Source organism: Sceloporus undulatus, chromosome 5 (assembly GCF_019175285.1).
Source record: "Sceloporus undulatus isolate JIND9_A2432 ecotype Alabama chromosome 5, SceUnd_v1.1, whole genome shotgun sequence".
In the NCBI taxonomy this organism is placed as follows: domain Eukaryota; kingdom Metazoa; phylum Chordata; class Lepidosauria; order Squamata; family Phrynosomatidae; genus Sceloporus; species Sceloporus undulatus.
Window position 1 is genome coordinate 137,086,215 of NC_056526.1, and position 20,895 is coordinate 137,107,109.

The 20,895-nt window shown below is 42.4% G+C and overlaps 1 protein-coding gene across 7 annotated transcripts in view; it reads right to left on the reverse strand.

Moving 5' to 3' along the window:
• The window catches only part of PALLD (palladin, cytoskeletal associated protein), a 304,050-nt gene that overhangs the window by 48,199 nt on the left and 234,956 nt on the right, over positions 1–20,895 (reverse strand). For 6 of the 7 annotated variants that reach the window (XM_042468270.1, XM_042468272.1, XM_042468274.1 and 3 more), the window contains 3 exons: positions 4,907–5,042; positions 3,224–3,325; positions 980–1,030 (listed from right to left, as the gene is read on the reverse strand). In XM_042468270.1, the coding sequence (XP_042324204.1) occupies positions 980–1,030; positions 3,224–3,325; positions 4,907–5,042 (289 nt within the window). The remainder of the gene's footprint in view (positions 1–979; positions 1,031–3,223; positions 3,326–4,906; positions 5,043–20,895) is intronic. The other variant, XM_042468271.1, reaches the window with a different exon arrangement.

Consider the following 20,895-nt stretch of genomic DNA (forward strand, 5'->3'; position numbering starts at 1 on the left):
GCTGTCCCTCAGACAACTGGGGGGGCCAAAGCCAAAAAATAAATAATTAAATAATTTTTAAAAAATTTAAATCAATAAATAAACTGGGACAAATGTAGGACAACATTTTCAAATGGTGGACACTTTTTTAAAAAAAGTGGAGGACACGCAAAAAAATTTGCAGATTTAAAAAAAAATGTTAATATAAATGCATGTTTCTGAGGCGTCTATAGACAATTGCCCCCCTTGCCCCTGCGCGCGAGAGGCCAAAGGCCCCAGCGGCAATAGGCTGCAGGACTGGGCTGGGGCCGGTCCCAAGGCCTCGCCGGGCCGCAGGTTGCCTTCCCCTGTACTAGAGAAACATATAGTTTCTTCAACAGAGAAATGAGAACATTTCTTTGGTTCATGATCTGGCAAGAATTTTATCTGTTTCTGAATACAGGCCAAATTCAGACTGCAATTTACTTATTTATGTATTTAGGGTCTGATTATAGATTCTGTACAATTAAATGCAATTGACCCAACCCAAATAATGATCTGCCAGCAGAAACCAAGATACACATGTTTCTTCATAAATGGGATAGAAAGAATTAGATATTTTAAATGTTAGAGTGGAGACAAAGTGAAATTAATAGTTACATCAAATCTACCCCTATTCTTCAGAAATAAAGAGCTCTTCTTACAAGGTTATAAAACACAATTTGTATTTGCCATTAGTTACAGATAAAACCCACAAAGAACTTTGGTAAACACCATGGATATCATATAACAACTTTCCCTTATGAGACAAATGGAACCTGCTGTAGACAGAGTGAATTACTTGAACCACACATCAAAGTTTTTTTTTAAAAAAAACCACAAACTACAGTATTAAAGGGTTATAGACAGCAAACAAAGGTATCGAGGGTGAACATCTGGAAACAGCTTTGTGAAGCCAAAAAAGTAAGAGATAGACAAGAGGGTCAGCAGACAGAAAGTCAAGAAAGAAGAAAAGTGAAACCTTTTGAATATCCTCAGGAGTCACTACAGAAGCATCAACAGAGCCAGTTCCCTGTAAAGGCAGAAAATGAGATGGGATACTGGAAGTAAGATGTATACAAGAGCTCTACTACTGTCTCAGAGAACTCTATCCTATCAGAATTTACTATATATGCATTTCACTGGCAAGAATACCCATTCCAATAAACAAATGAAATGGCTTTCTTGGCTTTTCCAGAAATCTACTTCTTGTTTCACTTTTGTACTTGGGCTGCATCCAAAAGTAAAAGTCACCTTCAGAAAAAACAACAAAGAATTTAAAGATGGAGAGACAATGGAGTTTATCAGACAAGGGAAATTGGAAGTATAATCCAATAGCAATCTGAATGCAATCATGGGGTTTAACGTTATTGCATGATAGACTACCAACGCAATTTCAGGCAATGGGAAGTCAGTCTGAATGCAATCTTGGGGTTTCACGTTATTGCGTGAGAGGTGATCACACGCAATTTCTGGCAATGGCAAGCTATTTTCTGGCAATGGGAAGTCAGTTCGAACGCAATTTGAATTCACGTAAATTTGTTGAACTAGCAAATTCACGTGAATGCGTTCTGGCCCCACTTTCTTTTCATTCAAAATTAAGAGAAATTCCTCCCATGTGATAAATTTAAACGTTTTATTTTGACATTATGAAGGATCAGAGACCAGGAACAGATGTTAAGACTGTGCTACATCTTATCCTCTGGGAAAGAAAATATTGCGTTCTTTGTTGTAATTGCTTCTGAAATATCATATGTGACTTTGACTGCCTCACCTTTATTTTTTATGTCCCTATTCTCTTGTCCAAATCCAGATAACAGTGTTTTGCAAAGATAAGGGTAGTCACACATCTGTATATAAAATCAATCACAACTGCTCTAACCTAAACCAACTTCCACCAAAAGAAATAGTCCAGCGTCTCACAACATCTGTATTTACTCCATATTTAGCAGTTATCAGTTGATTTAACAGAGGAATCTAAACTTATGCTTCTTCTGCTGAAACTCTCTGCTAAGTAAGAATGAGATTGCTATGGATTTTCCTATTTTATCCTTTTTAAAAGGGCAGGAAACCTTCAACACTTATGCATATTTTGGATTACAGTTCCTATAAACCATGACCAATGGGTACAATGGCTGGTGATTATGGAAGTTGATTTGGGATAGGTGCCATTTGCTGTGTCTCAAGTAGCACAATGTTTTAGCTCAGCCCATAAAGAAAGGAGAGAAGGCAAGGGAGGGAGGGAGGGAGGGAGGGAGGGAGAGACTACCCCACACCCAATCAATTATTTATAGAGTAAATTGAGACATACATCAACTCTTTTTAAGAAACATATTTAGGAGTAGCCGAGTTGGCCATCCAGCAAAATATAACAAAATCAAAAATCCACAAAACAGTGATACCTTTATGGGATTAACTAAAATGTACAAAACACATTATATAAGCTTTTGAAGCTTAACTGGTTTCTTCATCAGACAAAGATGTTAAAAATCACATAGTAGAAGAAAAGTAACACTTGCTATTATCAGACTGCAGAAATAAGGCAGTTTGACACCATTTTAACTGCCTTGGTTCCATCTTATAGAATCCTGGAATTTGTAGTTTGGTGAGGCTGGTCTGTCAGAGAGCTCACCAAACTAAAAATCTCAGGATTTCACAAGATGCAGCCATGATATGTAAAGTGGTGTCAAACTGCATTATTTCTAAAGCGTGGATACACCAATAGTCACAAGCCTACAATTACTCTCAGATTTACTTTTGTTATCAGTTAAGATGGTGTGCAGGGATATGAACACAGTCAGAGGCCAGTCCCTTTCTCAACCATGTGGGGGGCCCACATTTAGGCCTATGATTTTAAAATTGTCACTTCTCCAGTAAGATTTTTAACAACTTTGGCTGATGAGGAAGCCTGTGAAGCTTTGAAAGCTTGCATGATCCATTTTGTGCATTTAGTTGTCTCCATAAAGGTATTACTGTTTTGTGAATTTTGTTGTATCAACTCTTATCATATGCTTTTAAACCAGATCTAGTTATTCTTCTTTTCACTCAGAGCTTGGGCAGAGCATAAAGCATCTTCCTACATCATCTCACTCTACAAGCAAGAGAGCTAATCAGATATGACTCCTTTTCTGCAAAAAAGCAGTCTTTTTAATTCCTCACCAACAAATAAAAATAATGAAAGAAAATGTCTATTTTATTGTGTGAGTAGAAAGCCACGAAGAAGCACCTGTCCTGCCAACTCTTCTTCTGGCTCTTGAATATTAAAGACAGTTGCAGCATTGTCAGCACCTAGCAGTCGACGAGCCATCTTCTCCTCATACGTTAACTTCTAAACAAAAGGGAAAAGGAGGGGTTACTGTGGAATACATAGACAATACATCAAATAATAGCTAATTTTGATACCCAAGGTAGCATGAAAACAACTCTATGGAACTTTTTTCTTGACTTCTGTTATTTGGAACTCATTTTTCTTCCTGGTTTTAAAAACAGAGGTATGTTTCAACCAGATGATCCTGAAGCAAATTTACCTTGAGAGTGACCAAGAGGATGCACTGTTTTGCAGTAGCTTCACTCACACCTGGAGCTCAAAAACCGATGCTGGGGACTCCTATTTGACTCTTGCCCTTTGGCCTGTAGAGTTCCATAGCATTCTGATTTGTCACCAATTGTCGCCAACATCTGGAGTTCTAGGGTTCAATGTCCATCAGTGGCTGTCAACCCTATATCTGCTTTCCACCTAAATCTAGGAAAGCTATTTTGATTTTAAATTGGTACCAAACAACATTAATAGACTGGCAAGCAAACTGAAGCCTAATTTAGGTAAAACAGATGTGCCTGTGGTTAGTAGCAAGGCAGATCAGCAAACAGGGATTCAACCTGTGTTAGATGGGACTACACACCCTCTGAAGACACAGGTTCTCAGTTTGGGTGAACCCCTGGACTTGGTCTTGAGTAAGGATGCTCAGCTTTTGGTGGTGGCACTATTAAAATTAGTATATAAACTGCACCCATTTCTAGGGATGTTTGATTTGCTCAGTGATGCATGCCTTAGCTATATCCCATTTAGAGTAATATAACAGACAGGGCTGCCTTTGAATGTTTGAAAGCTCTGATAGGTCCAAAGAGCTGTATCCAGACTAACAGGAGTCAATTATGAGCAGCACACAACTCCTTGTAAGAATAGCTCAATTGGTTCCCAGTCTGTTTCTGGGCACAATTCAAAGCGATTATTAAAACCTATAAAATTCTGTATGTCCTGGGTCCTGACAATGTAAATCTTTCCATATGAGCCTGCTCAAGTTGAGAACTTCAAGGAAGTTGCTTCACTCAGTCCTGCTACTTTAAAAGGCATATTTGTTGGGGAAAGGAAGAAATGGTCTTCTCTGTAGTTACTCCCAGACTCTGGATCTCACTTCCTAAGAATGTTAGGATGACTCCATTCTTGCTGTATTTTTGTTGGTAGGAGAAGGCTTTTATACTCCCGAAGGCTTCTTGGAACTGATGATTTTAGCTGTCTGTTTTAGTATGCTATAATACTTTTATTCTATGCTTATCATTTTTAAGAGGTTTTAATTCTACAGATAGTTTAATGCTATTTTAATCTTATTTTTTGGGTTGTTTTTAGTACCTGTGGTTTCACTTGTATTTATTTTTTATCTGTAAGAAGCCTTGTGTCCCAGGCTTCTGAAAAAGGTGGGTGTTAATGAAGTGGTTGACTGATGCATGTAAACTGGTTTACACAGAAGAGTCTATGAAGCCAAATCTATATTTTGTGAGTTTTTTCCCTTTATCATTACAGAGTGATTGTAATATAAATGTGAAATATTTTAGTTCTTTCCAAACCTATAAAGACTAAAAAACCAGTTCAGTGCAATGTCTATTGTGCTCCTTCAGTCTTGCAATTACGTACTGGCTGGCCATTGTTCAAGAGGTCCTCCTTGAAGCGAAGTTTTCTTTCGAGGTCCTGTATAACAGCATCTTTTGTGCCCTGAATCTCTTCATCAGATGCAATCCTGGCAGTTCTGCCTGTTTTCTTTGGAAACCCCCTATAAGGGGAAAAAAAACCCAGATAGTTATAGACATTGTGGGCATGACCCAGAGAGAGAAAAGTTACTGAGGGAAAGTCATCCACTCACTGACTGTGTTAATATCTAGTATGTATTAATTAAGTAGGGTTGTTCATAATTATTACACACTGACCCTACACAATGCATAATTATATAATGCAAATCATTACCACAGACCACAATAACAGCGATAACTAAACTACATGATACATAAGCAGGTACATACTCCCTGCTCAGTTTCATTTTGCAAGTCAACTAGCTGATATAAGCAAGACTTGCAACAAATTGTACTTTAGAGTGCTGTTTTCCTTCTTCCATCCATTTCATCCTTTCCCCCCACCTGGGCTGTTTTTTGGTTTTCAACCTCCTTCAAAATATCTCCCCTGCTTCATATAGCTTGCATTTCTTCATACTTTGGGGTTTTCCCACATGTCCTAGCCCAGGGGTAGGCAACCGTTTTGAGCCGGGGGCCGGGTTGCTGTCCCTCAGACAACTGGGGGGCCGAAGCCAAAAAATAAATAATTTTTTTTTATTTTTTTATTTTTTACAATTTGAATAAATAAATAAACCGGGACAAATGTAGGACAACATTTTCAAGTGGTGGACATTTTTTTTAAAAAAAGTGGAGGACACACAAAAAAATTTGCTGATTTTTAAAAAAAATGTTAATATAAATGCATGTTTCTGAGGCATCTATAAACAATTGCCCCCCTTGCCCCTGCGCGCGAGACGCCAAAGGCCCCGGTAGCAATCGGCGGCAGGACCGGGCTGGGGCCGGTCCCAAGGCCTTGCTGGGCCGCATCCGACCCACGGGCCGCAGGTTGCCTACCCCTGTCCTAGCCCCTCCCATCTTGGGTGTGTGTGTGATACAAACTCACCACACAAGCAACAATGCTTATATCCTGTGAGTATCAGATATAGAGGGAACGATACAAATGAAAGCGGGTATTTTAAAATCATTAAATATAGTATTACTAATGAGGAAGCTGTTTGGATGGTTCTTGGTTCAGAGAAAGCAGTTGATTAAAAAATTAATATTCATTTCTGAATTCATGGAGATTTAATATCAATGTAATTAGTTTCCATGTACCAAAACAATATATAGATGTCCATCTGCAAAATTACAATTAATTACACATTAATTACACAAGTAAGGTGTTCCACTCTCAGTGTATATCAACAGGATGTTGATCTAAATAGAGCTTTATGAAGAATGTAGAAAATGTACTTTTTTGGTCTAAAAAGTGTCTAGAATGGTCACTTACAAACAAAATATAGTGTTTCCCAGGAAAACAATATTTCCAATACTTTCAGGATAAAGTTCTGGTCTTCCTTATGGTCTCCAAATCAAATTTTTGAAATTGCCTTTTACCAGCAAAACTGTGAAGACACTTTAAAAACTCTAATAAGAAGACTAAGAAAAACAGTTTTTGGCCTATGGTGCAATCCACCAACCACTGCTATTGTCCAGCTTCAGCCTCTTTCCATTATAATCACGTGAAGGGAGTGAAGAATGGAAAGTGTCAAGCCTTGTGGTGCCTGGTGGATGTAATCCCAAACTTATCAAAACTAATAAATAAGGCCATTAAAAAGTAAACTTGCACTAACTTCAATTGACCATGAGTCTCCTTTCAAAGACAGCATGTAGGGATTCTACATGATAGCTTGCAGAGACTATGTGTGTAGGCCTTTAGCCAGGTTAGTAAGCCAAAAGCAGCAAAAAACGCTGGCTCGTGCCCTACTGAGAGATGCTGAGTAAATAAACCAGCATGGCCTTCTTCCTTTCTAGCACAGCACAACATATGCATTGTAGTTTTGTTCAGTTGAATTGACAGAAAGGCACTTGTCACATGGCTTTTTTTCATGCAGCTGTAACAATTATTTGGAAATAAAAGTAGATAAAAAGCATATGGAAAAATAAACCCTTCCAGATGCAACCATTTATCAAGACAGAACAGGTCAATACTATTGGCTACTGCACCAGGTTTGAGAATGCCTCCATTCTCTCCAGATCAAATTCCTGGTCAATGCTTCTTCAGGAGTAGCCCACAACACATCTGGATTATAATTGAGACTAGGGGCATCTGAACAAAGATGTGCTTCTGTACTTCATAGTTTTTGGCTGAATTTATTTAAACACAGGCTCAAACATCAGAAAATAACAAATAAAATTTAGGAAGGCTAATGAATGAAAAAAATTGATGCTTTTTATATACATTCAGAACACTGAGTGTAACTTTGGATAACTATGTTATGAACCTACACAACATATAACTACAAAATGTCAGGGAAAAAGACCCATTACTGTGTTCCTTGGAGACACCTGACAAAACATAGGACAGCTGCAAATGCTGGGGAAAGACTAATCATATTTCCATTGTTTACTGAGAAGTGATAAATTTAGGGAATCCTGGACAGATTTTATGTACAGTTAAGCTTGTGAACTCTCCTTAAGATTTCCCTTTCAGAAATCAACTTAAGCATCTAATATGTGATATGAGACCAAATATGAACACAGAGGGATGGCAAAGAATTCCACTGGAGTTGAGATTTTTAATGGAAGTTTTTCAAGACAAAAGTTTTGTTTCGGAAAAATAAAATCCACCGTGGAATTTTTTAAAAAATGTGAAAAGCTATTAAAGCATAAATTTGAAAAAATATGCACAAATACACTTTAATACACACACATATAAATATACATTTTAGGAAAAAGTGGGTATGGAAACATGTATAAGTTTCCAGTGAAAGAAGGAAGAGCAAAAGCTTGCAACTACACACAGCCAAAGGATGAAATGAGAATGGGGGTTGGATATGAAGAAATCCAAACAAACCGAGACTGAGAGTTTTTACTATTCGTAGTTCTAAATGCAATGTTTTCTTCAGGTGCTCAAGCACTTATTTCACACACCATGCATTTGAAGTTCCTGAAACGAATCTGGAAAAATATTTTTCTATTGAGGAATCAGCACTAAAAAAAATTCAAAAAGGTAGACAAAAGAAGAAGAGCATTTCTTCTATTACTTTTGTGGGGTCCAGTAGGGACATAAGGAAGATGCATAGGTTTAGAACCACCCAAACTAACATTACAGGAAACAGTATGTTCTGTGTCAATGGGAAGGTAGTGAATGGTGCAATGGAAACAGTGGGTCCTAATATGGAAAGGCTGAATCAAGGGGGGGGGGGGGGAAGAAGAGAAGGATTATACTAATCTGCAAATGACGTTTATAAAAGATGTACATAAAGAAAACAAATTAAAGTGGATTTACTGGAAGAATTAGCCTTAACCTTGAGAAAAAGAAGATGGAAAAATTGTTGTAAAAGAGAAATTATAAATCAGGAGGGGAAGAAGGATGAGACTAATATTGAAAGGATGGTTATGAGAAATAAATATATGGAAAAACCCAAATCAAGTTAATATATGGAAGGATTAACTGAGCAGAGAGTTGAAAAATGGGGTGAATTGGAATGCATGATCCCCCAGAATAATTACTTGCAATGGAAATGGTTGTAATAACAAGGGTTGGAAGAGGGAGTTGGATGATTTGGGGAAGGAGAAGATTATGGTTTGAAAGGATAAAGAGAAAGGCTTGAGTCTGAGATAAAACAATACCGCAAGGATATTATTTGGCTGAAGCTTGATTAAGAAAGCTGGTTACAGATTTCACTGACATTTGGGTATGACTATGGTTATAAAAAGGGGTTAAATTTTATAAAGTGAAACTGGGTAGAAATATAGGAGATGGATTGGAGATACACATGCTTTACTATAGGCAATAGATTTTTCAAATAATATATTAGAAGGATTAGTATTATATAATTTTGTTAGTAATAGTATTACAAATAAAGAGGAGAAAATTTAATGAATATTAAAATAAATATTAAATGAATATAATGAATATTAAGATGTGATATTGCTTAATTGAGTATAGTGATATAATAAGTGAAATTTTAATGTTAGTTATCTGATCCTTGAGAAAGATGAAGATGCTGTTGGATTTGAAGAATAATGAGAATACAGAGTAGAAAGAAGTGTACAATTAGATTTTTACTTAGAGAGGCTTGAAATAATTATATTGCGATATAACTCCTGAAAGGAAGAATAGAAGTTATCTTTTTCATTTGTGTTTGCTAACTTCTTTATGCCTTACAATACTCTGTGTTTCTTTTTCTCCTTTTTAGTTTCATTGTATCTATGATTTTATATATACGTTGTGTGTGTGTGTGTGTGTGTGTGTGTGTACATGAAAGGATTTGGTCATAAAAGCATGCATCACTGGGCTGAAGCCATTATAACATCACTGGTGTACACATATTTATGGTCTCCTTAGAGCAAACCAGATTGTTTCTTCTATATCTGGGAAAGTCTTTATGAGATAAACACAACAGCAACAACATGGCCATATATAACTCTCCTTTGATATTGCCGACAAGTACCCTAGATCAAGTAAAATAAATGAGACAACCAGTGAACATTTGGTGACTCAATATGTTACTGAAGCAAAATCAAGTTCAATTCAGCTACCACTCAAATAAACGCAAAAAGGGAACAGAAAAATAACACTACAACAATATTTTCTGTCACATTACTTAATCCTATACATTTCCATTAATCTTTCTGATTTGATTAACTGCTTTGAAAAACATGCAAACAGCAACTAAATGTAATATTAGCAATAAAGGAGACTGGGGTGTGGGGGGGGGGGGAGAAAAAAGTTTGGAATTTATAAACAATGTTTACTCCAAAGCAAACTTTCCTAGTTTAGTCTCAAAGGCTTCTAGCAAAATCAATGTTTGTTACTCTAATTCAAGGCCATTATATTTCATGCACAGTGGAATTCTCTGTATCCAGAGCTAATTGTCCCAAAGAATGTATATAACTAAATCCTGTTTAGATCTTCCTCTTTCAAGCTGATATACCCATAAACTACAAAGACATCCCCACTCGTCCGGACTTTAAAAGGAATTCAGACTGGTCACTGAGAGATGACTAATTCTACTCTCTCCTTCTAGTGGTTTTGCACTGTATATTTGCAGTCTCTTCCTCTGAGCCAGCTGCACTCTCAGGCGTACCCATGCGATCCTGTGAAATGTAAATAAAATAAGACTGTGGGTTTCCCACAGAAGCAAGTGAACGTTGGATTTTCATGAAAAGAAGGGAATAAAACATAATCAACTTTTTAAAAACTTATTGTTTTTGACAATCATGCTAATGAATTGAGGATTAACTAGTGATCTACCTACTAATCTGGTATATGAGCTGGACACACTCAAAAAAGAAATTAGTTATAATAAGGGGTTAATGCCATAAATTAGTCATAATAATTCTATCCTGGGATCAGATTCTAGCTGTATTTTTTAAACTGTATTTTGCCTTCTGGTGCAACTCTAAGGCTGCATCTGCACTCCAAAAATAATACAGTTTGACAACACTTTAACTGAAATGGCTTAATACCACAGAATCCTGGGATTTATCATTTTGTGAGATATTTAGAAAGAGCTCTGGTGCCACAACAAACTACAAATTCTAGTATTCCATAGGATGGAGCCATGGTAATTAAAGCAGTGTCAAACTGCATTATTTCTGCAGTGCAGATGCAGTTTAAAAGAGCACTTTACATATTCTAGTCCAGATCCACATCAGAGGTAACAGGAAGTAACAGAAGGCCCCATTAAACTCAGTGACACTTTTGAGTAGGTTTTAATAGGACTAGACATTGCTAATGCAATGGAGATGTTTAGCTGTTCTTAGGCATGTAAATTTTGGAACTGCTGCCTGCAAAAGTAACTTTTCCATGTTCAGTGCTAATGGGTCAGAATAAACTGTTTTGATCTCTGCTGGTGACTTTTTCTGAAAGGAGATATAATGCATGCACACACACACAAAGAACTACACCATATGTATGTATGTATGTATATGTATATGTATATATATGGACAAGTTGCTTATGTATAATGGTATTTCTTCGAGCAGTCATCTCCACGGACACCGAGTAGTAGCAGCCCAGGATCAAAGGAGAGGCAGGGCATGACTGTGTGGGGAGGATGGGTGGGATTTGTGTGAATTCGCAGATGACCACTTGAAGAAATACCGTTACAGGTAAGCAACCTGTCCTCCTCCTTTGTGGTCTCTGCAAATCACACAAATGGGTTAGACTAGCAAGCTTAGGTCAGTGGAGGTGGGAGTGCCGTGCCACACAAGAAAGGCATATTGACCCCAAATAGAATCACTAGGTGGGAAACCAATCCCAATGGCATGCAAACCTGAGGATGAACAGTCCTGCTGACTTGATGAGTCTACAGAGTCGTGTAGAAATACTGAGACGTAGTGGAACAGTCACCAATGAAGGTGAAACATGCCCATTGGTAGAAAAACAGGCTTGCCAGCTGACCATATGTTGCACAGACTGTAGGTAAAGTTTGATGGTCCATAATAAATGGCAAGTGTAAACTAAGGGCAGGGAAAAGCCCTGACCTAGATAACACAGGTTTGTTGGCAATGCAAATTATGCCAAAACCACCGAATAGGTGAGTGGTGTAGAATATAAGGAGTCTCACTACTGTGAGTGGCTATTGGAAGATACCAAGCACAAAGGTCTGGTATACAGACATTGTCTAATCCAAAAGGTGGACTGAATCCAACATGAAAAGCAAAGGGCTCACAACAATGCAAGGCTGCACAGGCCGGGACGTTGGCATCCAGGAAAGAAGGGTTTACAAAACCCTCAAACTTGAAGTGTGTCTTTCAAAGAATCTTGAAAGTAGGAAACAGGCAGTGACCTGATAAAGACTCTCAAAGCCATGATTTGGAGATTATGACAGTGACAGACATAGCCTAGAATGCAAAGTAGTCTAGGGCTAAATGTCCTTCTTTCAGAGTATGAAAAAGACAATCTGTGCTCAACAATGAGATGGTTGGGAAGTCCATCCATAGAGAGAGAGCCTAATGACATTGAACTGGAGAAGAGCTCCAGCAATGATTTCTGGAAGAATGGTGGACACCAGAGAGGAGGAATATTACCTCATTAAGTCACAACACATTTCTGACAAGAAAGAGAGAAGATTGCAAGATCCAAAAGGAACTGAGGGTTTAGGTGGGAAACCAACTAATAAAGGCAGTTGGAGAGTAGAAGAGGCTACCGCCAAAATGCATTTAATATCTCCAAGAAGGTTCCGAAGCTAACTGTGCAGGCACAGAATAACCCATTTGTGTGATTCACAGAGACCACGAAGAAGATATATATAACTGTAGCTTCCCTGGAGCACAAATAAATTAACTATTTTTTTAGCAGTAAAAGCCAAAAGGAAAGAACCAATACTAGAAAAAAAAAAAACTTCGGTACAAGTTGCAATTCTATATTTATGCAGTGTGTGTACATAAGTAGTGAGCTTTGCCAAGGAATTACAGGTGGGGTGAAAGAAGCAATCCATACACACTGTTGTGGGCCCAGACGATCCTGCTGGCACTTCAGCATGACCGCCATGGGAAGAGGTCTTGTTTTTATTGGCACAGGCCACTAACTAGTGGTGCACGTTTACTCTAACACAGCATTTCCCAATTTTGAACCAGTATGACCACTATCCATCACTATACTAGTTGGGGCTTGTGAAAGTTGAATATCTAAAGATCCAAGGTTGGGAATCATTGCTCAAACACTCTCTACATTTTGTGTGTTTCAGCCAAATGCTTAATGCTGATTATGTATGTGTTTCTGTGTTTCAATCAAATGCTTAAGGCTGAGCTGGTGTTTATTATAAAACCAAGCTGTTATTTCTTAAAACTATATACAGCAAACATACTTTTGAGAGACAGATTTTGGTTGGATGCCCTTTAAAAAAAATAAAAATAAAAATAAATGCAAGAATTTGGAATGGCTAAACCTATATGCTGGCAAATGCACACCTTAAAGCTAGCCAACTGGAAATTGTTCATTTGAACAATTATGGTTTGGACAGTGAAGCCAAATCCACAGCCTACAGAGGCCTCTAATTCACAAAGATGGATCTCCTTTGAGTTGAAATGTCTATGTGATATTTATTGCTCCTGTTCCCATGCCACATGTTTGGGAACAAATGTTATTGAGTCTTGATTGAGAGCGCTATAAAACTTTAATTTCATGGGAAATCAAGATGTCTTCTTTGGCTTCACAAGAATTCCATTCATCTGCTTGCATATAGGAAGTTTTCATCCATTATTTCCTTCACTTTCACTGCAATTATGGAGGACATGTTTGCTATTATTTCCCCAGACTTTGTGCCAGTTGGAAATAGCCAGTAGAGAGAAGGGCAGCTGTGCTGAGCTTTTGACCTTTAAGTAATAGGCCACAGCTGAACAATGTTAGAGGACTGGAAAGGCACCATGAGACCAGCAGTGGGCTGTTTACAAGCAAGAGTGCAGAGAAAGGACAGACAATGGTCAAAAAGAAATGTGACATGAATGAAAAGTCCACAGGGCGATTTCTCTTTGTTAAGCATCAAAAATAATCAACACCATTCTTCATTGTTAAACTACCTACACTTCCTAAGAGGTAGCCAATACCAACCAGTGTCAAGAAAGCTGGGGCCTGGGGTCATAGGAGAAACTTTAATTACTAATCCCAACTAGATTACATCTGATAAATCAATGGCTGGATGGTAATTCAAAAGTTATGTAAATCCCACTGATTTGATGGCGTAAAACCAAGTACTGCTGAGCAATTGATTCACAGGGTTTAGGACAAAGTAAGAATCAGATAGCTTTTCAAATATGGTTGGACTGTAACTCCCAGCAACCCTAGTCACAATAGCAAATGTTGAAGAATGCTGGGAGTTGCAAATCAGTTACATCTGGAGGGCTGTATTATTTACATTCCTGTTTTACTCTTACTTGGGCTAGCATTTGGATTTAGGCTATACTGCGATATAACACTGTACATAAGAGACATAATTAGCAGAATCTTAGAAAGTGTCAACAAACATGTTTAATATGGCTGTTCATTCATTAGTGTGCAACAGTGGGGGTGCAAGTGCAGTAGAGAAGGGCTTTACCAGACTGCCCAACAATTCTGATAAATTTCAGGGCATCCTGTTTGAAGATTTCACAGCTTGTAACAGTTGATTACATGCCCATATCCAGCTACACCTCACGTATTTTGGGGGTTTGGCATTGGTTTGTTGCTGGTTGCAGTGGAATTTAGAGCTACCCTGGCACTGAATGTTTCTTGTCAACCTTTTCTCTTTTCTTTTAAATTGTGGTTAAGCTGTGATGTCGGTGCGGTATCCCTCTAGTTCCCTGCCAATTCCCTCCATATTCCCTTTCTTATACAGTGGTACCTCGGGATACGAAATACCCAGGTTACGAAATTTTCGGGATACGAAAAAATCCCATAGGAAAACATTGTTCCGGGTTACGAATGTTTTTTTGGGTTACGAAAAAACTTTTGGTGCTTTTTTCGGCTTTTTCGCACGGAATCGCGGCTTTTCCCCATTAGCGCCTATGGCAATTCGGCTTACGAAGGCTTTTCGGGTTACGAACGGTGCCACGGAACGAATTAATTTCGTAACCCGAGGCACCACTGTACATTTAATTTTTAAAAATGGCTTGTTATAGTACTAGTGCTAAAATGCCATGCCACTTTAGCACTAAAACACATTAAAAAGAGAGTGGTAGTGGAAGAAATGGTCAGTTCAGTAACCAGAAATGTCATGAGGGAATGAAGGTAATGGTCATACATCTCTTTCAAATATCATCAAAGGGACCACCAGAGACAATGGATACAGAAGCATCCAATGGAATCAAGAAGTTGTTAAAGACATGCGACATTTACTGCAGCCTGTATCAGAAAGACTCACAAGCCACTCTCTGCAGTAGGCTGTAAAAGTTGCAAATCGTATCAGAAATTCCCAAGAGAAGTGCCACAACAGAAGGAATTTTAATAATAATAATAATAATAATATGTTTTATTTGTATACCGCTTTTCCTATGATCAAAGCGGTTTACAGCATACATATGCATATACAACAAAGCAAGTAACAAAACAAAACAAAAAAACCCCTCTGCTTCTCTCCCCTCAAGATGGAGGTCAGGGGAGGTCTCTTCTTCTTGGCAGGCAGAGGCCTGTTGTTTCTTGCCTGCTTCTCTCCCCTCAAGATGGAGGTCAGGGGAGGTCTCTTCTTCTTGGCAGGCAGAGGCCTGTTGTTTCTTGCCTGCTTCTCTCCCCTGAAGATGGTGGTCGGGGGAGGGCTCTTCTTCTTGGCAGGCAGAGGTTGTTTTTCTTGCCTGCTTCTCTCCCCTCAAGATGGAGGTCGGGGAGGGTCTTCTCTTGGCAGGCAGAGGCCTGTGTTGTTCTTGCCTGCTTCTCTCCCCCAAGATGGGAGGTCGGGGGAGGGTCTCTTCTTCTTGGCAGGCAGAGGCCTGTTGTTTCTTGCCGCTTCTCTCCCCTCAAGATGAGGTCGGGGAGGTCTTCTTCTTGGCAGCAGAGGCCGTTGTTTCTTGCCTGCTTCTCTCCCTCAGAGTGGAGGTCTGGGGAGGGCTCTTCTCTTGGCAGGCAGAGGGCCTGTTTGTTTCTCTGCCTGCTTTCTCCCCTCAAGATGGAGGTCGGGGAGGGCTCTTCTTCTTGGCAGGCAGAGGCCTGTTGTTTCTTGCCTGCTTCTCTCCCCCTCAAGATGGAGTCGGGGGAGGGCTCTTCTTCTTGGCAGGCAGAGGCCTGTTGTTTCTTGCCTGCTTCTCCTCCCTCAAGATGGATGTCGGGGAGGGCTCTTCTTCTTGGCAGGCAGAGGCCCTGTTGTTTCTTGCCTGCTTCTCTCCCCTCAAGATGGTGGTCGGTGGAGGGCTCTTCTTCTTGGCAGGCAGAGGCCTGTTGTTCCTTGCCTGCTTCTCTCCCCTCAAGATGGTGGTCGGGGGAGGGCTCTTCTTCTTGGCAGGCAGAGGCCTGTTGTTCCTTGCCTGCTTCTCTCCCCTCAAGATGGTGGTCGGGGGGAGGGCTCTTCTTCTTGGCAGGCAGAGGTTACCCTATCATAGTTGTGTGGTTTTTTTTTACAAGATTTGTTCAGGGAGAGAGAGGTTGCTTTTGCCAGGACAAAGTAAGAATCAGATAGCTTTTCAAACTAGGTTGGACTGTAACTCCGCAACCCCTCGTACAATAGCAATGTGAAGACTGCTGGGGGAGTTTGCAACAGTACATGGAGGGCTGCTATTTATTTACATTCCTGTTTTACTCTTACTTTGGCTAGCATTTGGATTTAGGCTATACTGCGATATAACACTGTACATAAGAGACAAATTAGCAGAATCTTAGAAAGTGTCAATCAAGCTGTTTCATATGGCCTGTTCATTCATTAGTGGCAACCGGGGCGTGCAAGTGCAGTAAGAAGGGCTCTACCCAGACTGCCCAACAATTATGATAAAATTTTCAGGGCATCCGTTTGAAAGATTTTCACAGTTGTAACAGTTGATACATTGCCCAATCCCGCTAACCTCACGTATTTGGGGGTTGGATCATTGGTTTGTTGCTGGTTGCAGTGGAATTTCGAGCTACCCTAGGCACCTGATGTTTCTTTCAACCTTTCTCTTCCTTTTAAAATTGTGGTTAAGCTGTGATGTCGGTGCGTTTATTCTTCCCTCTAGTTCCCTGCAAATTCCCTCCATCTTCCCTTTCTTATACATTTAATTTTTTAAAACATGGCTTGTTATTTTCGTACTAGAGCTAAAATGCCATGCCACTTTAGCCCACTAAAACAACTTATAAAAAGAGACTGGTAGTGGAAGAAATGGTCAGTTCAGTAACCAGAAATTAACATGAGGGCATGAAGGTATCGGTTCATTACATCTCTTTCAAATATCATCAAAGGGACCACAGAGACAATGGATACAGCAGCATCCAAGGAATCAAGAAGTGTTAACGCCATCCGACATTTACTGCAGCCTGTTATCAGGAAAGACTCACAAAGCCACATCTCTGCAGTGGGCTGTAAAAGTTGCAAAAAATGTATCAGAAATTCCAAGAGAAAGTGCCCACAACAGAAGGAATTTTAATTAATAATAATAATAATAATAATAATAATATGTTTTATTTTGTATACCGCTTTTCCTGTGATCAAAGCTGGTTACCCGCATACATATGCCTATACCCCAAAGACAATTAACAAAACAAAACAAAAAAGTACCCTCTGCTTCTCTCCCCTCAAGATGGAGGTCAGGGGAAGGTTTCTTCTTCTTGCAGGCAGAGCCTGTTGTTTTCTTGCCTGCTTCTCTCCCCTCAAGATGGTGTCGGGGGAGGGCCTTTCTTCTTGGCAGCAGAGGGCTGTTGTTTTTGCCGTTCTCTCCCCTCAAGATGGAGTCGGGAGGGCTCTTCTTCTTGGCAGGCAGAGGCCTTTGTTTCTTGCCTGCTTTCTCCTCAAGATGGAGGTCTCTGGGGAGGTCTCTTCTTCTTGGCAGGCAGGGCCTGTTGTTTCTTGCCGCTCTTCTCTCCCCTCAAGATGGGAGTCTGGAGGGTTCTCTTCTTCTTGGCGGCAGAGGCCTGTTGTTTCTTGCCTGCTTCTCTCCCCTCAAGATGGAGGTTGGGAGGTCTCTTCTTCTGGCAGGCAGAGGCCTGTTGTTCTTGTCCTGCTCTCTCCCTCAAGATGGGGTCTGGGGAGGTCTTCTTCTTGGCAGGGAAGGAGGCCTGTTGTTTCTGCCTGCCTTTTCTCTCCCTCCAAGATGGAGGTCTGGGGGGCTCTCTTTTGGCAGGCAGAGCCTGTTGTTTTTGCCTGCTTCTCTCCCTCAAGATGGTGGTCGTGGGAGGGCTCTTTCTCTGGCAGGCAGAGGCCTGTTTTTTCTTGCCTGCTTCTCTCCCCTCAAGATGGTGGTCGGGGGGGGAGGGCTCTTCTTCTTGGCAGGCAGCGGCCTGTTGTTTCTTGCTGCTTCCTCTCCCCTCAAGTGTGCGGGGAGGGCTCTCTTCTTGGCAGGCAGAGGCCTGTTGTTCTTGTGCTTCTCTCCTCAAGATGGTTGGTCGGGGGAGGGCTCTTCTTTTGGCAGCAGGGGCTGTTGTTTCTTGCCTGTTTCTCCCCTCAAGATGGAGGTCGGGGGAGGGCCTTCTTCTTGGCAGGCAGAGGCCTGTTGTTTCTTGCCTGCTTCTCTCCCCTCGAGAGTTGTTGGGCGGGGGGCTCTTCTCTTGGCAGGCAGAGGCCTGTTGTTTCTTGCCTGCTTCTCTCCCCCAGATGGTGGTCGGGGAGGCGCTCTTCTTCTTGGCGGCAGAGCCTGTTGTTTCTTGCCTGCTTCTTCCCCTATAAATGGTGGTCGGGGGATGGGCTCTTCTTCTTGGCAGGCAGAGGCCTGTTTGTTCTTGCCTGCTCTCTCCCCTCGAGATGGTGGTCGGGGGGGGCTCTTCTACTTGGCAGGGCAGGAGGCCTGTTGTTTCTTGGCCTGCTTTCTCTCCCCTCGAGATGGAGGTCGGGGGAGGCTCTTCTTCTTGGCAAGCAGAGCCTGTGTTTCTTGCCCTTCTCTCCCCTCAAGATGGTAGTCGGGGGAGGGATCTTCTTCTTGGCAGGCAGAGGCCTGTGTTTCTTGCCTGCTTCTCCCCTCAAGATGGTGGTCGGGGGAGGGCTCTTCTTCTTGGCAGGCAGAGGGACTGTTGTTTCTTGCCTGCTTCTTCCCCTCAAGATGGTGGTCGGGGAGGGTCTTCTTCTTGGCAGGCAGAGGCTTTTGTTTCTTGCCTGCTTCTCTCCCCTCAAGATGGTGGTCGGGAGGTCTCTTTCTTGGCAGGCAGAGGCCTGTTGTTTCTTGCCTGCTTCTCTCCCCTCAAGCTGTGGTCGGGGGAGGGCTCTTCTCTTGGCAGGCAGAGGCTGTTGTTCTTGCCTGCTTCTCTCCCCTCGAGATGGAGGTCGGGGGAGGGCTCTTCTTGGCAGGCAGAGGTGTTGTTTCTTGCCTGCTTCTCTCCCCTCGAGATGGTGGTCGTGGGAGGGCTCTTCTTCTTGGCAGCAGAGGCCTGTTGTTTCTTGCCTGCTTCTCTCCCTCTAAATGGTGGTCGGGGAGGGCTCTTCTTCTTGGCAGGCAGAGGCCTGTTGTTTCTTGCCTGCTTCTCTCCCCTCAAAGTTGGTTCGGGGGAGGGTCTCTTCTTCTGGCAGCAGGGCCTGTTGTTTCTTGCCTGCTTCTCTCCCCTCGAGATGGAGGTCGGGGGAGGGCTCTTTCTTGGCAGGAAGAGGCCTGTTGTTTCTTGGCCGCTCTCTCCCCTAAGATGGAGGTCGGGGAGGGCTCTTCTGCTTGGCAGGCAGAGGCTGTTGTTTTTGCCGCTTCTCTCCCTCAGCTGGTGGTCGGGGGGGTCTTCTTCTTGGCAGGCAGAGGCCTGTTGTTTTGCCTGCTTCTCTTCCCTCTCAGATGGTGGTCGGGGGAGGGCGGGTTTTCTTCTTGGCGGCAGAGGCCTGTTGTTTCTTTGCCTGCTTCTCTCCCTCGCGTGGTAGTCGGGGGAGGGGCTCTACTTCTTGGCAGGGCAGAGCCTGTTGTTTTCTTTGCCTGCTTCTCTCCCTCGAGATGGTGGTCGGGGGAGGGCTCTTCTTCTTGGCAGGCAGAGGCCTGTTGTTTTTGCTGCTTTCTCTCCCCTCAAGATGGAGGTCGGGGGAGGGCTCTTCTTCTTGGCAGGCAGAGGCTGTTGTTTTCTTCCTGCTTCTCTCCCTCAAGTGGAGGCGGGGGATGGCTCTTCTTCTTGGCAGGCAGGAGGCCTGTTGTTTCTGCCTGTCTTCCCCTCAAGATGGTGGTCGGGGGAGGTCTCTTTTCTTGGCAGGCGAGGCCTGTTGTTTCTTGCCTGCTTCCTCCCATCAATGGGTCTGGGGAGGTTCTTCTTCTTGGCAGGCAGAGGCTGTTGTTCTTGCCTGCTTTCTCCCCTCAAGATGGAGGTCGGGGGGAGGTCTCTTTTCTTCTTGGCAGGCAGAGGCCTGTTGTTTCTTGCCTGCTTCTCTCCCTCAAGATGGAGGTCGGGGGGAGGCTTTCTTCTTCTGGCAGGCAGAGGCCGTTGTTTTCTTGCCTGCTTCTCTCCCCTCAAGATGGTGGTCGGGGGAGGCTCTTCTTCTGGCAGGCAGAGGCCTGTGTTTCTTGCCTGTTCTCTCCCTCGAGATGGTAGTCGGGGGAGGGTCTTCTTCTTGGCAGGACAGAGGCCTGTTGTTTCTTGCCTGCTTCTCTCCCTCAACAAGATGGAGGTCGGGGGAGGGCTCTTCTTCTTGTGCAGGCAGAGGCCTGTTGTTTCTTGCCTGCTTCTCTCCCCTCAAGATGGAGGTCGGTGGAGGGCTCTTCTCTTGGCAGCAGAGGCCTGTTGTTTCTTGCCTTTCTCTCCCCTCAAGGATGGAGGTCGGGGGGAGGGCTCTTCCTCTTGGCAGGCAGAGGCTGTGTTTCTGCCTGCTTCTCTCCCCTCAAGTGGGGTCGGGGTGGGGCTCTTTCCTCTTGGCAGGCAAGAGGCCTGTTGTTTCTTGCCGGCTTCTCTCCCTCAAGATGGAGTCGGGGGAGGGCTCTTCCACTTGGCAGGCAGCGGCTGTTGTTTTTGCTGTCTCTCCCTCAATGTAGGTCGGGGGAGGGCTCTTCTTCTTGGCGGCAGAGGCCTGTTGTTTCTGCCTGCTTCTCCTCCCTCAGATGGAGGTCGGGGAGAGGGCCTCTCTCTTGGTCAGGCAGAGGCCTGTTTTTCTTGCCTGCTTCTCTCCCCTCAAGATGGAGGTCGGGGGGAGGGCTCTTCTTCTTGGCAGGCAGAGGCCTGTTGTTTCTTGGCCTGCTTCTCTCCCCTCAAGATGGTTGGTCGGGGGAGGGCTCTTCTTCTTGGCAAGCAGAGGCCTGTTGTTTCTTGCCTGTCTCTCCCCTCAAGATGGTAGTCGGGGGAGGCTCTTCTTCTTGGCAGGC